The 22,577-nt window shown below is 41.0% G+C and overlaps 1 protein-coding gene across 4 annotated transcripts in view; it reads left to right on the forward strand.

Annotated features, from left to right (window-relative positions):
- The window catches only part of MACROD2 (mono-ADP ribosylhydrolase 2), a gene marked incomplete at its 3' end in the record, with an annotated part of 876,609 nt that overhangs the window by 781,600 nt on the left and 72,432 nt on the right, over positions 1–22,577 (forward strand). For all 4 annotated transcript variants that reach the window (XR_014183592.1, XM_082048203.1, XM_082048204.1 and 1 more), the window contains exons 9-10: positions 4,951–5,032; positions 19,085–19,126. Coding sequence is in view for 3 of the 4 variants with exons in the window: in XM_082048203.1 (XP_081904329.1) it covers positions 4,951–5,032; positions 19,085–19,126 (124 nt within the window). The remainder of the gene's footprint in view (positions 1–4,950; positions 5,033–19,084; positions 19,127–22,577) is intronic.

Consider the following 22,577-nt stretch of genomic DNA (forward strand, 5'->3'; position numbering starts at 1 on the left):
TCTTCCTCCTTATTCTTTGCTTCCCACAATTAAGATTTTGATTCCAGGAGGGCATGCCTTGGAAACCAGACTTAGGTGGCCTTGTCTCTATCAGGGAATTCTTGTCAGGTAATGAAAGCCAACAGGACTGCCTGAGCAGCTGCAGTCCAAACAGAGGGAAAATACAGGATTTTGGAACAGTTGAAGGTTCAGGACTGCTTCCTTACAGACACAGTAATCAAGACTTAATGGGTACAGACAGCTCTGAACTGTGACTGTTAAGGATAAGTTTGAGAAAGTATTTGAAGATTTAGAGTAATAAAATTTGAATATCAGAATGAAATTTGAATATCAGAAGAATTCTTAAAGAGGCAAAAGTTATTTCTGTCGTTACGGAGTATAGGCGCCAATCCAAGCACACTGAAGTCAATAAAAAGCCTCTGTTTGGCTTCAGTGAGTTTTGAATTAAGTCCACAGAATTTTTGATAAACTAGGAATGTTACAGCAAGCTTCTGGTGTTCACCATCGCCTTATGACAATATGTCCTGGTGGGATCAGGCAAGGGTGTTTCATAAAAGGGATTTGCGACGCATACAAAGAGCAGAAAGCTGCTTCATTGTCTTTGTTGCTTGTTACCATTAATTTGATTTGGGATCGGGAAACATTTTTTGCAATTCGTATTGTTTTTCTATTGTGTATTTTCTGGTAAGATGTAAATTATGATGAAACTTCTTGTCACATATAATAAAAAGCAGTCACTGCCTGCTGGGTAAATGTCTTGGCACTGGGGATTCACATGAAATCCTTGGGATTGCTGAAATGCAGTTGGGTTTATTTTCATTGCAAGTTGTTATTTTGTTAAGACACGAGGTGGCAATGACATCGAAACATTCATTAGATAAAATAGTCTAGAATGTCTTTTGATCTGTTTTCTGCTTTTAATCTGTGCTTGATAATACACAGCTTGGTACCTGGGTACACGTACAGCTATACATGTGACAGTTTGGCATGTCCTGCAGATCGTGCTTGGCAATACTTCTTTGGAGCACAGCTGAGCACTACTGTCCCCTGAACAGAGGGAAACTAAGTCAGAGGAACTGGACAACCTGCCAAATGCCACAGCAAAAGAGCTGAGATAAAAACATACATTTTAGGATCGAAAATGTCTCTATAGGTACAGCTGTAGAGTATGAATGCCTCCTGTATTGGTGGCTGCACATGCAGATGTGTGCGTAGACATGTGGCGTCCTCGCCCACGAGGGAAGGGTCCTTTGGGGAACATGGTGGCTACTTTTAGTTTGCTGGGAAGGCAGGGCTTTTTTCCTGCTCAAAGGATCCATAAAAAAAAGAATGTAAAGTTGCCCAAAAGTGTCAGCAGACTCTTGTCTTTTCACCATTCCATGGTGTGGTGACAGAGCGGTCCCTGAGCACCCACCCAACCTCCCATGGAGCCTCTTCTAGACCATTAGTGGTCTATGAGTGAACTAACCCAGGGTGCATTAACCCACCAATAAACTTAAAACTCACTAGATGCAAAGTGCTCCCAAATTCACCAGGGGAAAAAAACAAACAAATCCCCACTGAACAAAAAACAGCAGGAAATTTTTGTTGCTAACTTCTTTGTATTAAGATCAACGCTGCTGCTATTAAGACCAAGAGTATTTTTATACCCAGTGGAGAGGGTTTCAGTTCATGAGATTTGGCCGTATCGTTGTAAAATCCTGGTGTTAATGACTGACTCTGGGTCCGTTCCGCTGCAGAACAGCCTGAGCCCTGTGAGCCGTGCAGAGCCCCAGAAGTTTGCTGAACCTTATCAGGTGCAGCTAACAAAGCCACTGGGAAGGGATCCCTCTCAAAATTAAATGGAGCCTGGCAAAGAGAGAAAGGCCCAAGGAAAGAAGAAAAAAATAAAGGAAAATATATCTAAATAAATCAATGTGTGTGCAGCCTGGGCCGTGAAGCTGCCTACTAAGTGAACAGCTCATGCAATTTAACTCCCTTCTTCCTCTGTTGCGGCGCTATTAATTTGGGGGTTCTTTGATCCACCTATTCATAGCTGCGAAGCGAGCGGAATTTAATCAGGCTGTGACAGGGGATGGTTGATTTTTAATACCGGCCTCTAAAAAAGAGCTGTCGATCAAGGATGAGCTTTAATACCTTCAACTTGGAGCTCCTTTAAACTTCTGCTGCAGTCGAGTGGTGCTTGGTCAGCTGTGGAGGAGACAGGCATCTACAAAAGGCGCTGGGGGCTCTTTGGGCACCCTCGGGGGGGTCCCTGGGGATACTCCCTGCCCTCTCTAAGGGGCGACATGAAATGTCTATAATCGAGTTGGCATTTCCTAGCCACATGAGAGGAGAGATTTCTTCTTTGAATAGGGAGCAGCTTTCCTAAGCGTGCATCCCAAAAGGCCTGCCGAGCTTTTGTGAGGTTTGGAGTCGCTTGGATTAAACCTTTCCTTATTGTAGCTGGAATGGGAACGGTGGGGACAGGAGTTACTTTCTATGCCTAATTTCCAGTTATTTTAGCTGGGGATGTTAGATAAAATAGTCAGTGACTGGCAGGATGATAGAATATGGTTTAATTTCAGGTTTACTATCTGCCAACACATGCCATTCAATCAGATAAACACAGGATTTCAGCTGTCATCACAATATCTTATGCATACTTAAAAATAGAGCACTTTTTCTCACAGGAAGAAGAAATTGAATAGTTTTATATATAGGATGTGTACAGTGAGGAGGCTAGAAATTTTTAAAGTCTGGCATTTCTAGAGAGATTCCCTATCTTTAAATTAAGGAATTATATTAAAAGTAGTAGAAATTATCAGTACTGCAGAAGTTTTATCATTGTTCACTGCTCAGAATAAATAAAAGTAAATGGAACACCTTGAGAAGTTGTACTGTATAAAATGAGGGAAATGTCTGTAGTGTTTACAGCAAAGGATGTGAGACTATAGAAAGAGCAAGACAGCTCAGAATTTCTCTGCATGGTAATGTAATCCCTCCTGTGGTTTATAAGTTTCCATCCTTGGTCTTTGTCTGTCCTGGTTCTCCTATTTGGCCTATCACTGTGATGCTTGAATATCTGCTCTGCTCAGGAGGCAGAGATCGAAGACGACAATCTGGCATCACCCCAGCACTATCCTAAAACAATTTTCACAATAAATGTAATTTAAGCATTCACTGTCTAAAGCTTCCTTCCTGAAAACACGCAACTTTACTTAGGTGGAAACTCTGATATAGGTAAAATGTGACACCACTTGCTGCCGGTGCTTTGCATTATAAACTTGTGAGTGCACAGATGAGTATGGCTTTTGGGCTTGAGCGCTCAATCGGTATTTCGGTTCTTTATTATATCCCTTGTGAAGAGAAGCTGATGACATGGTCCGGCATATTTTTAAGGTCTAGCCTGGTCTGTTTACGAGGGATGCACAGAGCAGCTTATTTCTGTGAACATCACACAAGCAGGCAGCAACAGGCGATTTTTTGGCTCACAAATCTGCCACTGTGCTTACCCGGCAAGCAGCGGCCGCCCCGGCTCTGCCCTGCTGCTTTCTGTCCTGCTCACAAGCCTCTTTCTTCCTTAACGCCCACATCACCTGGACCTTCAGTCTTCTATTTCCCCCCTAGTTTGCTCTTTCAGGTTTTGTAGGCAGCTTTGATTCAGAGATGTCCTTGTTAGCAACTACGAGCGCTTTCCTTCTGTATTCTACCAGGCTGCTCCAAAATGAGCTTTAAAATGATGTCCTGAGCTGCTCGACATAATGGTGTCTTTGAAGCCTTGACTTGTACTTCGCTTCAAAAAGCGGCTCTAGCAAAAGGACAGCATTTTCTACTGAAGACAAGGGAAAGAAGGCATTTTTTTGAGAGCGCTCCTCCCGCTGGTCTCCCTGCGGGGGGGAGACTGGTGCTTTTTCTTGCGTGTGCAAAGGCGCTCTTGAGGAGCTCTGCTACAACTCATCGGCTTATTGCCCATGGAGACGCGAGGAGAGCGTAATGCCAGCCAAGATGCTGAATTTCCTTTGCTTGGGTTTCATCCTTTTCTGGTTAAGCTCTCATGCACTTAGAGAAAAACTTGATTATCAGGTTGCAGGTCCCTCAGCTCAGCTGTGGGAGGGTCTTTTTGACTTCCAGAGCTCCCTCCTGGTGCTGGGTTTTGGTTGCGGAGGCAATTTGTACTGGGCTATGCAAACAGGTAAAGAAATAGCAAGGCTAGAGTGAAGTCCAGTGTGGGTGTTTTTCAGTCTTAAAGGCTCTGGAATTCTCATTTTAATTTTGTTTGGCTTTTTATTTGGTCTCTTTTAGAAAAGCCTTTCACATACAATGATCTCCCAAACAATTTATTTGAAATCATTGGTGGGTGGCACATACATTATGGGCTGTGGTTTCATTGATATGCTCAGCCTTGCTAAGTAGATGGCATATTAAATGTTTTATTTACCCTGTGTGCTACCTGTCATCTAATCAGCTTTTGTTTTTGCTGCATTCTGCTTGTATTATAGCAAGAGTAAGTGGTTTCATGTAAATTAAAGCCACATGAAACCTTTTAAAGCCATTTTAAAATACTAAATGGTTTTGCAAATAAGCTTGTCGGACAAGGATTGGAAAAAGAGCTCTTTCCTTGCCCGTTTACTCTTTTGTATGCTTATTAAAGCCCCCCATGTGACTTTTTCATCAAACATTGCATCCCAGTACTCATCTAGAATGCCAAAAGTCATTTATACTGTGCTCAAGAGTGGTTTGCGTAAACAGGAGGCAGTTAACAAAGAATACAGTTGTGAGCTGCGATTGCAAATGTTATTTTAGAAATTACAACACAGATGCACTATAAAGTCAAAACATGCCTCCTTGTGATGTTTCCTTTCTTGCCTGGAGCATAAAAGCGTGTTGGCTTTAAAGTGTCTTTGCTTTTATTATTGCCAGTGTTCATGATTGCCATCATTTCACTGTGAATAATTTTGTTTCTTACAGGTGGATCGTATCATCTTCTGCGTCTTCTTGGAGGTTGACTACAAAATTTTCAAGAAGAAAATGGGCGAGTTTTTCCCTCTAGGTAGGTATGCTAATCGAGTGCCGTCTGATTTTAAAATATGATGCAGCAAAAAGACAACAGTTGGTGTCCTTTCTTCTTTCTCTGCCTAAGCCAAATATTAAAATGTGAACTTTCTTTAAAGATCAGCTGCACAGAGAGGTTCTGATCCTGGACAAATGCAGACATTTAAAATTTGTGAACCAGCAGAACTACTTGTGATACTGCTTTTGCAAAATCAAGGCCCACTTTTGCATTCTCAGTACAGCCAGTTGCTTCGTTCTCTGCTGTATTCTTATCTCCTCCAGAAACCTGGGCCATGGCGCTGGCTCTCTTGACTGTGAGAAGAAAATTATTTGCACTAATGTATATAGCTCCCAGTGTATATTGCTTTTCCATGCACTTTGTGCATGCTTTGCTCTTTCATTAATGATGCTGGTGGGGTTTCTCTGGGTCTGAAAAGATACCGCAGGGGTTAGAGCCCAACTGTGTCTGAATGAGAACTTTAAACTTGAGCTGTCCCTGTGCAAGAATGAATGGGAGAAAGATGGCTCTCACTGGAGCACTTGGGAAATGTTAGCCATTCATCTTATGTTTCACACAGGAGGTTACTTTCTAGAATTTAAGAAAACCTGGTGGATAGTAAATTTGTTAATCCCGCTCCCCTGCCCCCATGCGTCTGTGATTTATTTTTATCATATATCATTAGAAGTCTGTGCTCCATATCTTTATCAACCCTAACCTTCTCCCATTTTATTTTGGTTTCCATGATATCAGTCCTACTATATGTGACATGATCTGGATTTTAGTATTTTGTTTTATCCCCCCATTTCAGAAGTGGCAGTCAATTAAATAATCCCCAAGCTGTCTGTTTAGTGGAAAGGGTCTTTGAGTAATAGGAAGCAGAGCTTTGGTGTATTGTGAGTCTCTGTTAATTCTACAGCACTGTGTTGTCACAGTAGCCACAGTGGTTTTTTGCCTTTTGCTTTGGCTGATAGCATGGAAATGGTGATGTTTCTGTCTCATCTCACTAGAACAAAGCTTTTCGTAGACGACTTTGTAATCTCCAGTTTGCAATGACTGGCAGCTGAAACGTAAAGACCTATTGAATTATTCAGGTGGCATAGAATGGTGTCTAACCGCTTAATAATATTTTTGTCTGGAGCACATTGAACATGCATTGCAAAGGCTGCATTGGTGTCTAATCCATTCATTGTGTGATTTGATTTTTTTGGCCAGTGTACCCCAACACATAGGATAAAGTGGATGTACTCTGGCTCTGTCCCTGTCCTTCACATTAAGCCAGAGTAGACTGTAGTGTCAATTTGTCAACAAATTAGAGTATTAATGCTCACCTTCATCATTAAGGTCTTTGAAATAATGGATTAAAGTCTGGTATTGTTGTTGTAAAACCCACGTGGGTTTGAAAGCCTGAGAGTCAAGAAGATGCTACAGAGCTGAAGCATGGTAAGCCCAAAGGGGAAAATAGAGGAACATGGGAGATTTATTTCTTTTCTGGGGTTTTCAAAATCTGTCATTGTTGAACTCCTCTCTACAGAGAACGTGTGTGGTTGGATGTCATGTTATATAAAGACTTAGAATTGCATTATGCCATGTTAGGTAGATGATCAGTTGTACCGTAGTTCTAAAAGTATGTTTATTCTCATGCATAGAAAGTTTTGACAGGTTTTTCTTGCTTGAATTAAAACTGGCAATGTGATATGTGACCATAGAAAGACGGTCATGGTGGGAACTCTCTAAGGTACAGCAAATCCAGTGGTTTGCGGCTATGTGACTATGCAAAAAGCTGATCCCGCTGATCCACAGACAACTGTCCAGAGAAAGATGTGTTAGTTCTCAGCAAACACCAAATTTGGTATAGATTGCTAAAAGATCTCAGGACCAATTTTCATAGTCTCCCTGCTGCACGTTTCTCATAACTAATGATTCTGAATACCAGTTGATATGCCTTAATGATGGTGGTTTGCAGAAGGACCTGACCACTTACTGGCTGGTGAGCTAGAGCTTTAAAAGGAACCAGTTTTGCACCTGAAACTTGATCCCTGACTCAGTGAAGGGTTTCCTGCGATCAGGTTAGTGATTCAGGAGATCTGATTTTAATATCTTATATCACCATGGATGTTTGGTATGTCCTTGTAGGAGTCACTTAGATCTTCAGCTTACAAGGAGACAGGGAGAGGCAATGAGTGCTGCCCAAATGAGTCTCCGTAAGTGTCCCTGGAGAAATGATCAGTAGCTGTCTCTCTCTCTCTCAGAGGAGTGCCCTAAAAATTAGTGCACAGTCTCAGGCTTTCTTTGCCATCTTGGTACTTTTCCGCAGGGTACCACCTCTTCAACAGATGTCAGCTGAAGTCAACCCCATCCTAAATTGCCTGTAGCCTCCTGGTGGGAACATCAGCTGAAGGTCCAGATGGTGATCACCAGAGAACCGTCACGTCTGCACCTGCTGTTTGTTCCTTTTTCCTGGTTTCTTGTGAATTGCCACCCGGATTTAACATAGTAGACTTTGATGAGTTATCAGTAGCTTCTCCTGCTGGAGGGATATTCCATTTCTCTGTAGGACTGGTTTCTTGCACAGAGAACTTAGTCAACATGGCTCTGTGTCAAGGAATTAGCAACTATCTCTACCTTTGGCAATAAATTCCTGCTATTTAGACTGTGAAAGGAATTGCCAAAAGTCTGGTGTTATAGTTTTGTTTTTAAGTGAGTCTATTAATGGAGTGAAATGGGAGTCTTTAAGAATAGACTTGCCCTAAATTTAAATTGATAGGACACTATTTGAACACTCACAAGAGAGAATAACACTGAGATATTGCTTTAAGCTTAGAGAAAAAAACATGGACACGTTTTTAAAGTGTCTCACATTCTGAAACATTATGAAATATGTCTGCTTTAATAGATGTGGACAAAAATGCTTAGAAAGAAGAATATATTCACGGAGTTATATACATAAATAGTTATTACTTTAAACCCAGTGCATTAATAAATCCGAAAAGACATCCAAGTGCTTGAGTTAGTCAAGTGATAATGAAATGAAGCTAGAGTTACACCTCAGTGCATTAGAGTAAGTGGAATATAGATATAGGGAAATTGTTCCATTAGTTGAACATATCATTAGGCCTGTTTTGCGAGTGGAATGCCAAAAAAATTAGTTGAGTAATAGTACTGATATTAAGACAACTGCCAAGAGCCTTGTCATTTGCAAACTTTAAATATATAGGAGGAAGATACAGACTTCTAAGTAATTTCATGTCTTAGGAGCGTAGCAAAGCTGTTCAGTAACAGACCAGTTGTCACAGTCTCAGCATTTCTGATTTAATCTTGGTAATCAGTAGCCTGTACAGAACCCGAGCCAAAGCCAGCGTGCTCCACGGGGGAGCACCGCTTAATCTTTAACTCAGACTTAGGATCTCATCCTAGTGGTCATCTAGAAAAGCACTGGTTCAGAAAGTAAAGGGTCCTGCTCCACGCAGAATTTTCTGTTGAACCGCTGGGGTTTTTTCTGAGGAGTTTTTGTATGTCCTGATAGAAAAAGAGCAAGGATGGAAGACTGTTTTGGTAGAACAACCAACCGTCGGTGCTGAAGATGGATCACTGTTTAAACACTGTTTTTTTTCCTCCTTACCAATTGAGTCGTACCTCCTAGTGGAACGAGATAGCCCAGACATTCTCCCTTCAGCTATGTTGGGAAATTCTCTCTGCTTAATCCAAGGGAATGTCTTGCTACATATCTTTCAGGCAAATAAAATATCCTTGCCTGCAGTTTTGGCTCAGATGTGTAGTTCTTTGTAGTTCATTGCTGGATTCATTGCTACTAGTATTATCAGTGAGCTTTCCAGGAAAGGAGCTGATGCTCATACCATTTTTTCTCTGTGAATTCATAATTTCTTCTAACAGAACTCTACATGGAGCTTAGGTACCAGGCATTACTTATATTACTAAATATATGTGTTTATAAGACTGACCAGGAAATGGTATAAAAACAGTCTCCCTTGGAAAGCTAGATTTGCCAACATTTACCTTGCAGTGATATGCACTTCTAGGATACTGTTTGTAGGAGTAAAATAAATTAAGGGTATTTGTAAACAGTCGCCAGCTGGAGGCAAAGATACCTTTTTTTCTTTCTCCTGTATACTGTGTATACCCAGCTACATAATAAGTCAGATAGATAATCTTGTAAGGACCTTTGACAAATGCTTATTTTTCATTGCGGCTGTTGTATATTATGAAAAGTTTATCTTAAATTGTAATGCTTAAAGTGTTTCTAGATCTACCGCCTGTTATCAGTGGATTGGAGAGGGAAATAATTTTTTCTGAAAATGTTCTTTGGACAAAAATAATGTTATAAAGTGTACGTACTGTGGAGCTGCAGCATTCAAGGTTATATTACATTCTTACTACTTTAAACAGAATAACAGAATTACTTCACTAAAACATCGCTAAAATTGTTAGAGAGAAGACAGGTTTGAACTTTTATTAGACCAATTGATAGATAGAAGATGCAAGCTTTTAGCCTCCATGTCCTTTCAGAGCTAACGAAAGGATGCTGAGCCCAAGAGCTTGTTCTTGGTTTTGGTTTTTTTTGAGGCATATTAGTTGTGTTAGGAAAAAGAGAGAGAAATTGCTTCATTTTGAAAAAATTTTCTCTCCCTTCTATTCCAGGTTATGACATTTAATGCATTTTTTTTGCTTTTATCTTGGTTGGTGAAAACACTGTCCCCCCGTACCCAAAACATATGGATAAGAGCTACTGTCTTACATTAATACTCCTGTTACTTCAGGAGGATGCACAGCATCCTCGTTGTGCATAAATGTGCAAATATATTACAATTGCAGAGGAAATTCATTGTTAAGAGATCTACCAGGCTCAGAATCAAATTGGAAACTGTAAATGGCTGAGTGAAGGTCTTTGTATTAAAAAGGTAGATCCCTGCACTAATACGTGAGTGAACTCCAAAGCAGAGATTGTAATTTCTGTACTGGCATGGAGAAGCATTGCCCTCTCCCCTTGATACGGCAGACTTCACCGGGGCTAAAGCGGTCTTCAGTGTGAGCAAAGGAATCATAAGTTAGCCCTTAGTAACTAATCCTGTATCAAATGGGTAATTCGCTTGATAAATTTAGCCTCTCTATTTGCATTTGCAGTGTTCATGAGCCGATTCGTTTCCTTAATTCATCACCTGAATGTATTCCACAAAATATTTTTCATGGGCTTTATTTTACTAGGTGGATAGGTGCCAAGCAGTTTACTGGAAGTACCCGGTATCCTTTGCCTGAGATTTCACCTGGGTAGTGATTTGCCTCATAAATCGCGAGGCTCTGTTTTTTCTGATTGGTTCAGGCAGGTGTGCAAAGGCCACCGGGGCCCCCCAGAAACACAAGTTAGGGAGTAAGATTTGGGGAATTTGAAATCCCTTTGTCCTTCTCGTCCTGGTCAATGAGGGCCATCCTGAAGGTTTTGGTTGCAAGTACTTTTCCCGTCCCCACACAGAATTTTCAGGTTGTCATGTTCACAGCTGATAACCGCCTGTGTGTTTTCACAGGTTTAAACTAGAGGCAGTCAAACTGTCATCTCCTTTTCTTCGCTGCTTTCCCTCACAAAGCTTCCAAGACCCTGTGTATGAGCTGGGTCCTTGCTGATGACACGGAGCCTAAATCTGTGACCTGATACCTGCTGTGGGTACATGAGCACGTCTGGGCCTGAGCAGAAGCTGGGACAGAGCTGGAGTGACCGGTCACAGCAGCGGCAGATTGGGACGTGGTGTCACAGTCTTTGGTCTGTGCCCTGGCTGTGGGCAGGATCATCTGCAGTCCAGGCCTGTTTGCGGGAAGGAGCCCAATGAGTTTCACTTCCATGATGCCACAGCTCTGATGGAGCTGGTGTCCCTGTTGTTGTGTTGGGTGCTCAGGGGACTCTCTGGCTTCTTTGGCTTGTGAAACTCTTGACTTGTCACTTGAAGGTCCTGCTTGCCTCTTCAGATGGTGAATGTGCAATGAGATGGGTGCATGACCATGCATCCCTTTCCCAGGGCTGTGTGAGCCTGCCAGGGTACCACTCGGTCTTTATGCATTCACAGCCATTTGGCATGCTCTGGACTTCATGCCAGCATGTAATGTTCCCCCCAAATGAGAAATCTTGGAGGGAGTCTTGTGTACAGGCAGAGACAAGTGAGTTTTTCAGTGGGTGGAAGGCAGCAGTGGTTTTGGAGAAGCTATGACACACTGACAATTTCACGTGGGTGTGAAATATGCTCTTGCACTCCTTTGAGCTGTCTTTGTATTGGAGGATGTCGTCTTCATATGGCTTCTGCAAGACCCCTCGCTGAAGGACTTAATTCAAAACAGCTGGAGAGAAGCAGGGCCCTGCTGTTTCGCATGATCATTCCTTGTCCCCCAGTAGCGGAGGGTTCAAAGGAAGCACCAACTATATGGGGGAGCTGGAGAAGCCTCTGCACCAGAATAGGATGCTGGCTTTTCTCTAGTTCTCTCTCACAGCACCTACAGATCCTGATAAGGTACACTCCAATGTAAATAGGATGCTATAAAAATTGTTCTCAATCCAGAAGTTTACTCTAGCCATAACCCTTAAAATATCTGTCCATTTCAAAATGTGTCTGAAACAGTTTACCTCATAAAATCTCAAGCTAACTGCAAGCTAATGGTGTTTGTAAAACTGTAAACCAAATTTTTTCTGTGGCTTTTTGTCTTCATTTGCTGTGGCGATGACTATGCCAGTCCTACCACTCATTGACCCCTTTTGCCAGCATCTCAGTGTAGTGCAGGAGGATGAACAAGAAGCAGCTCAGGAGTGGTGTCTGGGAGACAGGATCTGTAATTAATGGCTCAGAAACTATTTTTAGGACCTTAGACGTGCAGACCCAAGGCAGGTTTCTAACACCTTCTAACATGGCAGTGGGTTTCCAGTACCTAATAAAAAGTTAATGGGCAGTTTTCTGCTTTAGTTTGAACCATAATAAAACTTCCTGCTACGATCACTTCTGCATTATTTCCTGGCTGACTGCTGACAGGGCATTGCTCTAGCCTTTGGCTGTGTGTTGCAAGTATGGCTCAGCCCAAAATCTGTGCTTGGGTCTTCTGCTTGTACATGGTTTGACAGAGGCTCGTGATATTGGTGTTGGTCTCTTCTCCCAAGTAGCAAGTGACAGGACAAGAGGAAATGGCCTCAAGTTGCACCAGGGGAGGTATAGATTGGATATTAGGAAAAAAATTGTCAGATAAAAGGTGGTCAGGCACTGGAACAGGCTGCCCAGGGAAGTGCTGGAGTCACCATCCCTGGAGGGGTTTAAAAGGCATTTAGATGAGGTTCTTAGGGGCATGGTTTAGTGCCAGAGTTAGGCTGTGGTTGGACTCGAGGATCCTGAGGGTCTCTTCCAACTGAAATGACTCTATGATTCTATGATTGTGTGGAAAATTGTTTGCTTCCTCATTCCTGATAACAGCAATGACACTTCTTCGAGCAGGGTCTGGACAGACCATGGGACCATAACCTACTGAAGTGCTGTTGCCAGTAGTATTTTCTTTACTGAATGGAGTGTTCTCTTCTTTGCTCCAGTAGTATCTTGTGGACGTTTTCCTTGTCTCCTTTTGTGAGGCTGACAGTGGAGCCGGCAGTCAATCCCGTGATCGCAGGAAATGGCTGTTTCTCTGTATGTGTCCACTCACTCAAATCCCTGAGCTCTCCAGCTCCAGGAAGACACCTGGATAAGGGCTGTGTTGAAACAATGATGTGGCAGGCAATGAGGATGCCCTTGAAGGCACAGCGGTCATGCAGATGCAAGGACCAGGCTGCTGCTTGATGAGTGCAGTAATTAGAAAGGTGAATATGGAGCAATTATTTACCATCTCTTGTAACAGAAGAAGTGCAAGGTGTCCCAGGAAATGATGAATCGGAACGAAAACAAGCAAAAGGAAGTAATTTTTCACCCAACACATAGTTAGGATGTAAGAATGCTTGCTATGAGGTGCTGCGGAGCCTGTGGGTCTTAAATATAGTTAAAAAGAGGATTATCCCAACCAACAGAGGACTGGTCCAACAGTGGCTGTTAATCACCATGGTCTATATGTAATAGGCTCAGGGAGAGACCGGTAGGGAAATGCGTTGCTGTTCTGTTCTGTACTCTGTCCTTCACACACAGATGCCTGGCACCAGAAGGCGAACAAGCAGAAGCTTTTTCTGTATAATATCTTACATGAATACATCTTTGATCAGGGATCTTTTCTTCCTGCTGTGTTGCATCTCATGGCATCCCACGTAAAGCGTTCCAAATGCATTTTATGTCACGTTCAAAAATATCCTGTCCTCTCTGGTCACTGACACTGAGTCACTTTGTGTGCTTGAGTGCTTCTAATTGCAAAGGATGCAGTTAAATTTGTGTTTGTCTCGTTTGATTGCCTCTGCCTTAAGTTACTGATGAGATTTTGTTAGAAGGTTGTATTTAGAAATGTGTCACCACATGCAAAACATACCATTTTGTGTGTGACTATTACATTAGCATACATGTGGGTGAGAAATCCACTTTAGCACTTGTGTAAACAAAACTCAGGTTTTTTTCAGTATTTTAGAACAGGGAGGAAATAAGGAGTTTTTGCAATAGGTTCTTTTCAAAAAACTGATGTGTATTTTCCCAAGGAGTGCCTCATTCCTTTTGTGTAAGGTAGAAGCATCTGGGAAATAGAAATCCAAATCTGATCCTGGCTGTGAGCACCATTTCCTGCACTGGAACAATGTTGTCCAGTTCACTCGCAGTGGGAATGGCAGCTACCGCGTAGCCTTTATACGCAGCTGACGCTCATACGGGTATATGTATTTTACAGCAGATCAAGTGATACGGTACATAAAAGAAGCCATCTATGCAGTGACAAAAAAAAAAAAAAAAAACAACCAGTGCCTAACTTCTTAGGAGGCTGGTACTAAGGATTTCTATTTGATACGGCTTCAAAAGCTACAAACGCATTTTACATTCACTGAGACTCTGGTGTTGTGGGACTGGTGTAACTAAGCAACGCGGGAAGAAAAACCGCACCAGTGCTGCAGTAAGGCCAGGATGTGCAAAGTGTATCGGTGGAAGTTTCTTTATAAGCAGACTAAAAAGTTTGATTACGCTTGCTTAGTGGCAGATGGAGGTTTATATAGTGCCTATTGCTCTGTATGAGGATGGCATGATTAAAGGATACAAATGTTCAGAACCAAAAGATGTCCTATTTCCTCTTCCAAAGCAGAAGTATGTACTTTTTTGTTAAGGATCTTTTTGTTTTACCTTTTTATTTTTTGCTTCTTCCTCTTAAAAGCACTGAGGATGAGGGGAAAGCTTTATGGAAAATACACATTTTTACAAGTAGAGGCAAGAATCAGGCCTGGGTTTAGCTGATCTCATCTGGCAGAGATTTCCAAATCTGCTTTTTCTCCAAGAAAATGTTCCCTTTTTCGGTGCTATTGGTCAGTCTGTTATATTCTCCTGGTGGAGAACTGAGTTGGAGGGATCAGAACAACCCAAATTATTCATGAGCTTCTAGGTTATTGTAAGCTTCATATGTACATTTGGGCTTCATCAGACACTAGGGTGTTCTCATGTGTTTTACTATGCTACAAAACGTTGACTCTTTTATGTTGAGATGGAGATAGAGCCTGTACACTATTGTGGAGCTTCTGTTGGGTAGCAGCAATGGCCATAAGCAATCAAAACCAAGTTATTTTTTCAGTTACTAAGTGTTGAAAAGAGACATGAGACACGTGATTATAAAGCTCCTTAAGGATAGTAAGATGATCATGTATGTAGGTGGGTGAAGCTTTGGGACAAAGTTTTGGAAAGACAAGTGCAGTAGAGAGAAATTTAGAAAGTGAGAACCCACTTGGTTCTGGAAACCTGGTATTATCATGGTTTAGACCGTTTGTATCAGGCAGGTGGCCTGGCCCACGCTGCTGCCCACTCGCAGGTTGGACAAGAGAAACTTTTGATTCGAACAAGCAGAGACTGCCCTGAAATGGGATCAGTTTTCCTTAATGTTGTGAGATTTGTGCTGCACATCTTCTGTTGTTCTAGTGAAAACTGTGCAGACAGATCATGGAATACCTGCTAGGCAAATCCTTGAACGCAGGAGCTTTTTCAGCTGGACTCCTGTCTTTGTATAGCAAACAAGCTCCACGGGATGACTGCAGCTTTCAGTGCTGAAAGGTTTTATGGGTTTTTTTGGGGGGTTGTTGTTTTTTTGAGGCATCAGCAGCATGATCACCAACCTGTCTCTTCAACCTCCTGTACAGCTCTGCCCACCTTGTTGCTCTGTTTGCCTGTGTGTGTGTGTGTGCACACCGAGGGGAGTTCAGTCCATCCTCACCAACCCCTTCCAGACCCTCCTGGGGTTATGTTCACTACACAGAGCCACACGTGCAAGGAGGAGCAGACCGAGACACACGGGTTGGCTGGAAATAAGGAAATGTCCGGAAATTAGGAAGCAGCAGAAGTGCTGAGGAAAGGGATGAATCCTGAAGGATGAGACGAGGCAGCTGAGGAGAGGTTAGAGGAGGAAGGCAGGGGGGAGCCAGCAGTGTGCGGTGCCTGGGCTCTGAACGCAGACGAAAAAGCAGCCTCCTGCTCTCCTGTAAGAGCTTTTCAATGCCTGCACAGTTAAAAATAAAAGGTGTTTGTACAGCGTTGACTCTCGGCGTGCTAGCGTGAAGAAGAATGCAAATAGAAGCGTGAGCAACAAGGTGGAGGCGGTTTAATGGCTTTGGGGATTAGCAGCGGTATTTAGAGCCTTTCACCTCTCTGTTCCTAACATAAATCTTAACACAGATTGATGGTTTTAGCCATCTGGCTTGTGTATGCTTGTATGCAATGACTAGTGAGATAGAGAAAGAACCTGACCAGCAAGGTAAAAGAAGAAACAAAAAAAGGTATATGACAGAAGGCGGCATTTTCTTCTCCATGGCAGTAAGAGCAGGTATGGTGCAATTACTCTGTTTCACAGGGCTCAGCACGTTACAAGAGAGAGAGGAATAAAGAGTAACAGGCATCACTTAGTGCATGACTCTACTGTGAAGCCCTGACTCATGCAAATGTGTATGCTTTGAGCAACCTGGTGCCAAATGCAAAGCTCTGTGATCTTTAGAGGTGCATTAGAGATGTTACCGCAGATTATATGAGAGTTAGACGGCGAGTTTCAATCATATGTTGACTCTCAACTGTAGGTTATTTTATACTTCACTGGAAACACTTCTCCCATACATCACCCATCTGACTACCCTTATTTTGTATACTATGGTGCAGTTTATACGGTGTAAAATTTTGCACTTTCTACCATATCACACATTTTGGATTAGACGACTCCTTGTATCTTGACCCTTCTAAAGACTGATGCGGGTTTTCTTGGGGGTGGGTTGACGATTGCAGGAGTCATTGGTAGTTTTCCTCTCACTCCAGGTTGCAAGACACATCATTCCTCATTCCTGTTCCACCAAGGTCATCTTGGTAGAGCTTCCCAAAATCCAGGGCTTTAATGGGGAAGCCATGTGAGATGTTGCTGTTCTGCTTCTCCAGACAAGAGAGTAAATCAAGAGTGGGTATACATGCACATACTATGGCATGTTTTCCTAGTGTGTTATTTTTCAACAGCTCCTAAGTAAGGGGTGAGAGTTACAGAGGATCTCACTTCTGGTCTTTCAAATGGGGAAGTTTGGGCAAGAAATATGAATCATATGTCTTTAAGAAAATTACCTGCTGGTGACAAAGACGCACTCTTGGGTTCTTCCATGGTTTTACTAATTTAGCTTTGGGATTGACTGTGGTGCATATTTCAAACCAAAGCAAACCTCTAAGATGCAAACCTCTTAGATAGGATAAAAAAATGCATAGGGAATATTAAAAAAATCAAAACAACCTGAGGTATTACAAATCTCATTTATACCAGTCTTTGCACTGATTTTGCTTTATATTAGGCATGTAGAGCTTCAGTAAAAAATATTTTTACTTGCTTTTACTTCTTCAGACCAAATAACCAAGAAACTGACTGTAATATCATTATTCTGGTTGAAAGTGAATGAATTTTGGCTTTAGATTTCAAAACCACTGGTTTTTATCTCAAATAATGGATTTTGGCATGGAACCCTGACAACTAAACATGGTGTTTTTCACTTCAGCCAACCACGCCAAGGTCAGTGAAAGAGACTGCATTGTGTTTGACAGGGAGGCTCTTCTACCAGATGCATTAATAATGTGAGAGTAAGAATTATAGACACGGGAAGTGACTGGGGAGTGCTGTGTGCCAAAGTGGAAGTCACATTTAGATCAAGGTTGGGGTAGAATCTTCAAAAGCACCACAGTGACCTGGAGATGGTGTCACCAAGTGATTGGGAGCCCAACTTCCATTTTCAGAAATGGCATAAGGACTTCACTGCCTTTCAGCAAGACTTAAGTTCACTTTCCCAGGAAAAACATCCTTTAATTCACAATTAATTCACAAAAGCAGTCCTTGCCTCTTCATAATTATATTGCATAATGACTTCACTACTTTTTAATAACATTAGATTTCTTGTCTGTGTCCATTATCACCAGCTTAGAAGCTTTTCTGTTGCTTTGGGAATTTCTTATTCCAAGTCACTTACAGAACTATAATTAAGAACTTCTGCAGAAGACCAGGTGATATATGCATGTTAAGCTATTATATTCTGCTGATTTAGTGTCAAGCTTTAGATTAATTTGAAATTTTGGCATGCTGGTTTCATTATAAACACTTCCATGGAAAGAACATGTTATTGGAAACTGAATAATTAATAATCTCTGTGTTAAACAAATGTTTTTTGAGTGATTTGCTGAAAAATGTCAGGACTCCAGTTGAAAATTCTGGCTCTGATGAAGTCAGTGGCAGAATTCCCATTGGGTTTAACAAGATTTTTCATTTTCTTATCTCTAAAATGACTTGTCAAAGCTCCTTAAAGTTTCTGTGTACAGATCCATATTTGTGTAGTAGGAGCCCGTGTGCCGTTTTGATCTCTCAAAGCATTGTTTGCAGAATAAGGAGAAAGGAAGTAAAATGTACAATGACTTTTTTTCAGCCCTGATCCTTTGGGCCAGACTAAAACGTACTCAAGAGAAACGGAACCTGCTGGTTTTTATTGGCCTCTGTTATTAATCAGTTGTTCTATTTTCATGCTACTTAAAGTTTCAGGCTCCAAACCTTATGAAAGCAGAGCTTAATCTTCATAGTGTGTGTCACAGCATCTGGGTCTCAGTGGAGTTTGTAGTGTAAAGATCTGACCCTGTAAGTTAGGACCTAAATACTACCGTTAGTTTCCATTGCCTTTGGTCATAATACTGCAAAACTGTTTTATGTTCAAATGGTGACCGTAATATCCACAAATGCAAGTTTGAAAGCTGTTAATTTTTGGACAGGCTTGCTGCAGAAGCTGCATGTGCCCAAATGCATTTAAAAGGGTATAAATGGAGTCAATATGAGTTAGGAACATGGTTGACATAAACTTCTACGGTCAGTGAGTTCTGCAGTACGAAATTCCTTTGTTACTAAGTGCATTTTTTTGCAAAATGAATCTGCTTTCTTCATATATCATCTTAATAATTGCAAGTGTTCAGTTCTTGGCAAGCACAAGCTTGGTCTTAAACCAAAGTCCTGTCTGGCAAATTTATATTAATAGTAACTTCTTTATGTGGTATGATTTCTGGATAAATAGTTCTCTGCTTAACATGGCCAGCTGTTCTCAGGAAAAAAGGCAAACTGAAACTTGATGAGTAAACCAAAAACTCTACTAGAAAAGAGAATTCCATTTCATTTTATACAAGTCAAAATTTGCAAATTCTTTATATATTATGCAGAATTCTCTTTATTCTCTGCATTTCCTCATCTGGTAGTAACGGTCCAGTATCAAAACCTCCTTTTCCCATCTACTTCTAGGTCTCACTGCAAAATGCTAACTGGGAGCAGGCAAACGAAGACATGGGCGATTTGAAACATGGAACATTTCGTTTTAGATCTTTCCTGGTTCTCTTATTAATCATTTTCTTTCTTTTTTTTTTTTTTTGACAGATGATGCTAATGAAGAAGGGACTGAGCTGAGTGAAGAGACAGGTGAGCAAACAATATTTTATGCTAAAATATATCACTTCTCCAAAGCATCAACCAAACTGAAAGAATTCTTGAAAGTATTTGCCTTGGTTGTGATAAGTAGTGCCAGTCATTTATTGCCAATGTTACAACAGTCATGTCTGGTTTTTAGCGTAACATAGGGTAAACTATCCCTGATAATACATAGTAAGATGGCTGAGACTACCTTTTTAGTGCCATCATCTGTTATGAGCCTCTGGGTGCGTCTTCATTGCTATTTATTAATAACTAGTTGGAACATGAATGGGAAATAATTAAAATTCTGCAGTCCTTTGTCTGTATAGTAGTGTGAATACAGCAGTTCTTGAGTCAAATGCAATTCTGGTTAGTGGCCATGATTTGTTTGCACCTAGAACAGAAGCAAAACTCTCCTGCAGACTCTTAAATACATTGAACTTGACTGGACAGTATTTTCAGAGGACTTTTGTCCTGGTCCTCCTAGTTTGTTCTTTAAAACAAGTGTCAACGTTTATGGTTGTGAATGGGTATAGACTTGAAATGGGAATGTTGGATAGGTGTAAAGGAAAGAAAAGCCTGAGGAACAAAAAAAAGGAAAGTCAGAGGATTAGGTATCTCCCATCAGAAGACGTTTCCTAGTTTTTCTGTAGATAGCTTCATCCATTTAATCTTCTTTATCAGCCTTTTGGTAACAGGCTTCCACCACAGCACCCGGTGTTACCTTCCTGCCGAGCTTCACTTAGAGGTTCTCAGTGGACATCTCCTGTTCCATAAGAGGTTTCTCTGCAGTCAAGCACCTCCTTTTATACACAGCGTAGCTCCCCTACTCTTCTTCTCTGCCTTCTCTTCCCAACCAGCCTGGTACCCACCCGTGACTGTGCACCAGGCGTGGATACTGTGACCCTGATCCCATCATAGCGCAGTGCATGTGCAGGAACTCCTGGTTCTTTGTGGAAAGCTACAGGATCCAAAAGGAAAGCCACATGGAGAAAGGCAGAGATATCCCAGCCAGAAAACAGAGGGAAAACCTTTTGAAGCGTTATGCTGGCTGCTTAAATCGGGAAGATTGTCCTAAAGACAAATCGATTATGATGATTTATGCAACTGTTTAATTAGCCTAGAAATTAGAAATACTTGAAGAATGGTGTATATGCATAGATGTGAAAACATGGATATACACAGATAGATACGTGTTACTCTGATGGATTAGTACATTCTTTTATGGCTGTTCTGGCCTGTTGATTTTATTACATATAATTGTAATTATTTTTTGGTGTCAAGTTTACTGGATAGGAACGTTCAGAAATTTTAACACAATTAGTGCGATTGATAGAGTTGTACACACATACATAAAAGTAGAAAAATAAAGACCGTCATTATACAACAAACATTTGCCAAAGATTATCCTACAGTTGAATTTGCAGTATTCATCTAACATTTCCAATTTCACTTTTTATAGTTATCATGGCATGTATACTTTTATAAGCCAAAATATTTTGCATTTTTTGTCTTGTTGCCTTTATGGAGATTATGCAAATTACTTAAAAAAAAAAACCAACACAAAACTACAGCAAAAAAACCCCCACAACATTTTAAATTAGAATTAAAAGTACATTTCGACTTAATAGCTGCTCTCCTCTTTCTTGCCTTGTATCCTTCACAGGTTCATTAATTTAGGTGAAGCTACATAGCTGCTCTGGGAAATTATCACTGAATTAAGTCATTCAAGGAAGATATTTCCCTGCTTGTCTCTTTGTGCATATGAGATGGGTGAGATCATAGCTTCTCTCACAGGGCTGCTTTTAGGGTGCTTTGAGCTTCCACAGCACGTACTTGCTTATTTCTTCATCACTTGGAGATATTTCGGGAATCAGTGCATTGATTGTCAGCAGTCAATGCTGACATGGATAAAGAAAAGTATCTTTTTATATCTGCTCCAGCAGTGGGGCAGATATTCAGAAGTTTTGCCCTTTTGACCTCTTTGTATATGGACTTTTTAATGATTGCAGTATGCCTTCGTGGGAACTGTGAATACACATAATTACTGCATTGTGAGGAGTTTTCATCTTTATACTCAGATTTTTATCAGTTTGAAGGATATCTGTTTTTTACTGTTCTAAGGAGAAAACAGAGTAGGAACTTCTAGTCACCACTTCAAGATATTAATTGAATAATCATTCTTCATTCCACTTGACTTCACAGGTCGTGACTCCAGCAGATGGAGTCAGCAGTTGGCACCAATATCGATGACCCTGTTTTTTTGAGCTGTCCATATCCAATCTGTTTTAGGGTTGTTTCTCCAATTCTTGTGCTTAAGGAAAAAAAAAAAAGGTTGAATTCCTGGAAAGCATATGTTGCAGACTACACACATGTAGGACCTTTTGCAGAGATTCAAATATTCTACATCTTACTTAAATTCCTGTACCTCCAGTTTCCATTTACTATGTGTTCTGAGGGCCAATATCGAACCAAGAGAAAACACAAATGAGATGTAGACTCATTGTATCTGTACCAGTTTCTGTTTGAAGAATGTAGTAGAATGAAGTGGGGGTTATAGAATCCATCCTAATTTAAAGCTGGTGGCAAGAACTAGAGGGAAAAAAAACCTGATCCTGGTCTGGTGTCAGCTGAAATCAATGAGAATCTGTCCATTGACTTCAGCACACACCAGATTAGGGCCTGGGAACAGCTAGAGCCTTAGCTGGGAGTAAAGAATAACAGATGACCAAATGTGTGTATTACTGAGTGATGGACACATTGTGAAAGTGATCTGTCTTGTGTTTCTGCCACCCCAGAGTGCAAATATCTCATTATGTGCAGTAAGGCCTTTCTTTCTGTGATTTCAAAATAAATAAGGGAATATCTAGATTACATCTGCCAGATAATTTCCATTAATATCTACATTAATAGTATAAAATAAACAGGCATGAATGATCATTTTAGTGAGTTAATCACATAACATCACTGCATATATTTGATGTACTTGAGTAAGAAAAACATTTAAAAATAAAAATAACATAGTCATATTAAATATAGATGCTTAAGACCACTCTTTTAATGGCATTTGGCTCAGAGGATTTTAACCCATCAGTTTTTTTCTGGATTCTGTATCTCATAGCAACTGCTGACTTAACAGCACCATTTAATTCAAAGTGCTTTGATGTTATTGTGTGTCATACAGTTTGCTGTTAGAATGGCTTGAGTCAAAGGGCAGATATAGCAATGGTGGGTACGGACCTGTGCAGTTCTATGTCTCCGCTTTCCTTTATGAATTATTTCCTACATAGACAAAGAGAAGGACCAGATGACCAAGTAGTCTTGTCTGCCTTTAACTTCAGTGATTTAACAGTGCAAAGTCATGATGCTTAATGTTTTAAGCTTCATTAAGGGAAGATTATTCCAAACTTTAACTTCTGAAGGACTTGGCTTTTATACCCATAGATTCACATACCCATGC

This window comes from Streptopelia decaocto (assembly GCF_964273445.1).
Source record: "Streptopelia decaocto genome assembly, chromosome: 3".
Taxonomy (NCBI): Eukaryota; Metazoa; Chordata; class Aves; order Columbiformes; family Columbidae; genus Streptopelia; species Streptopelia decaocto.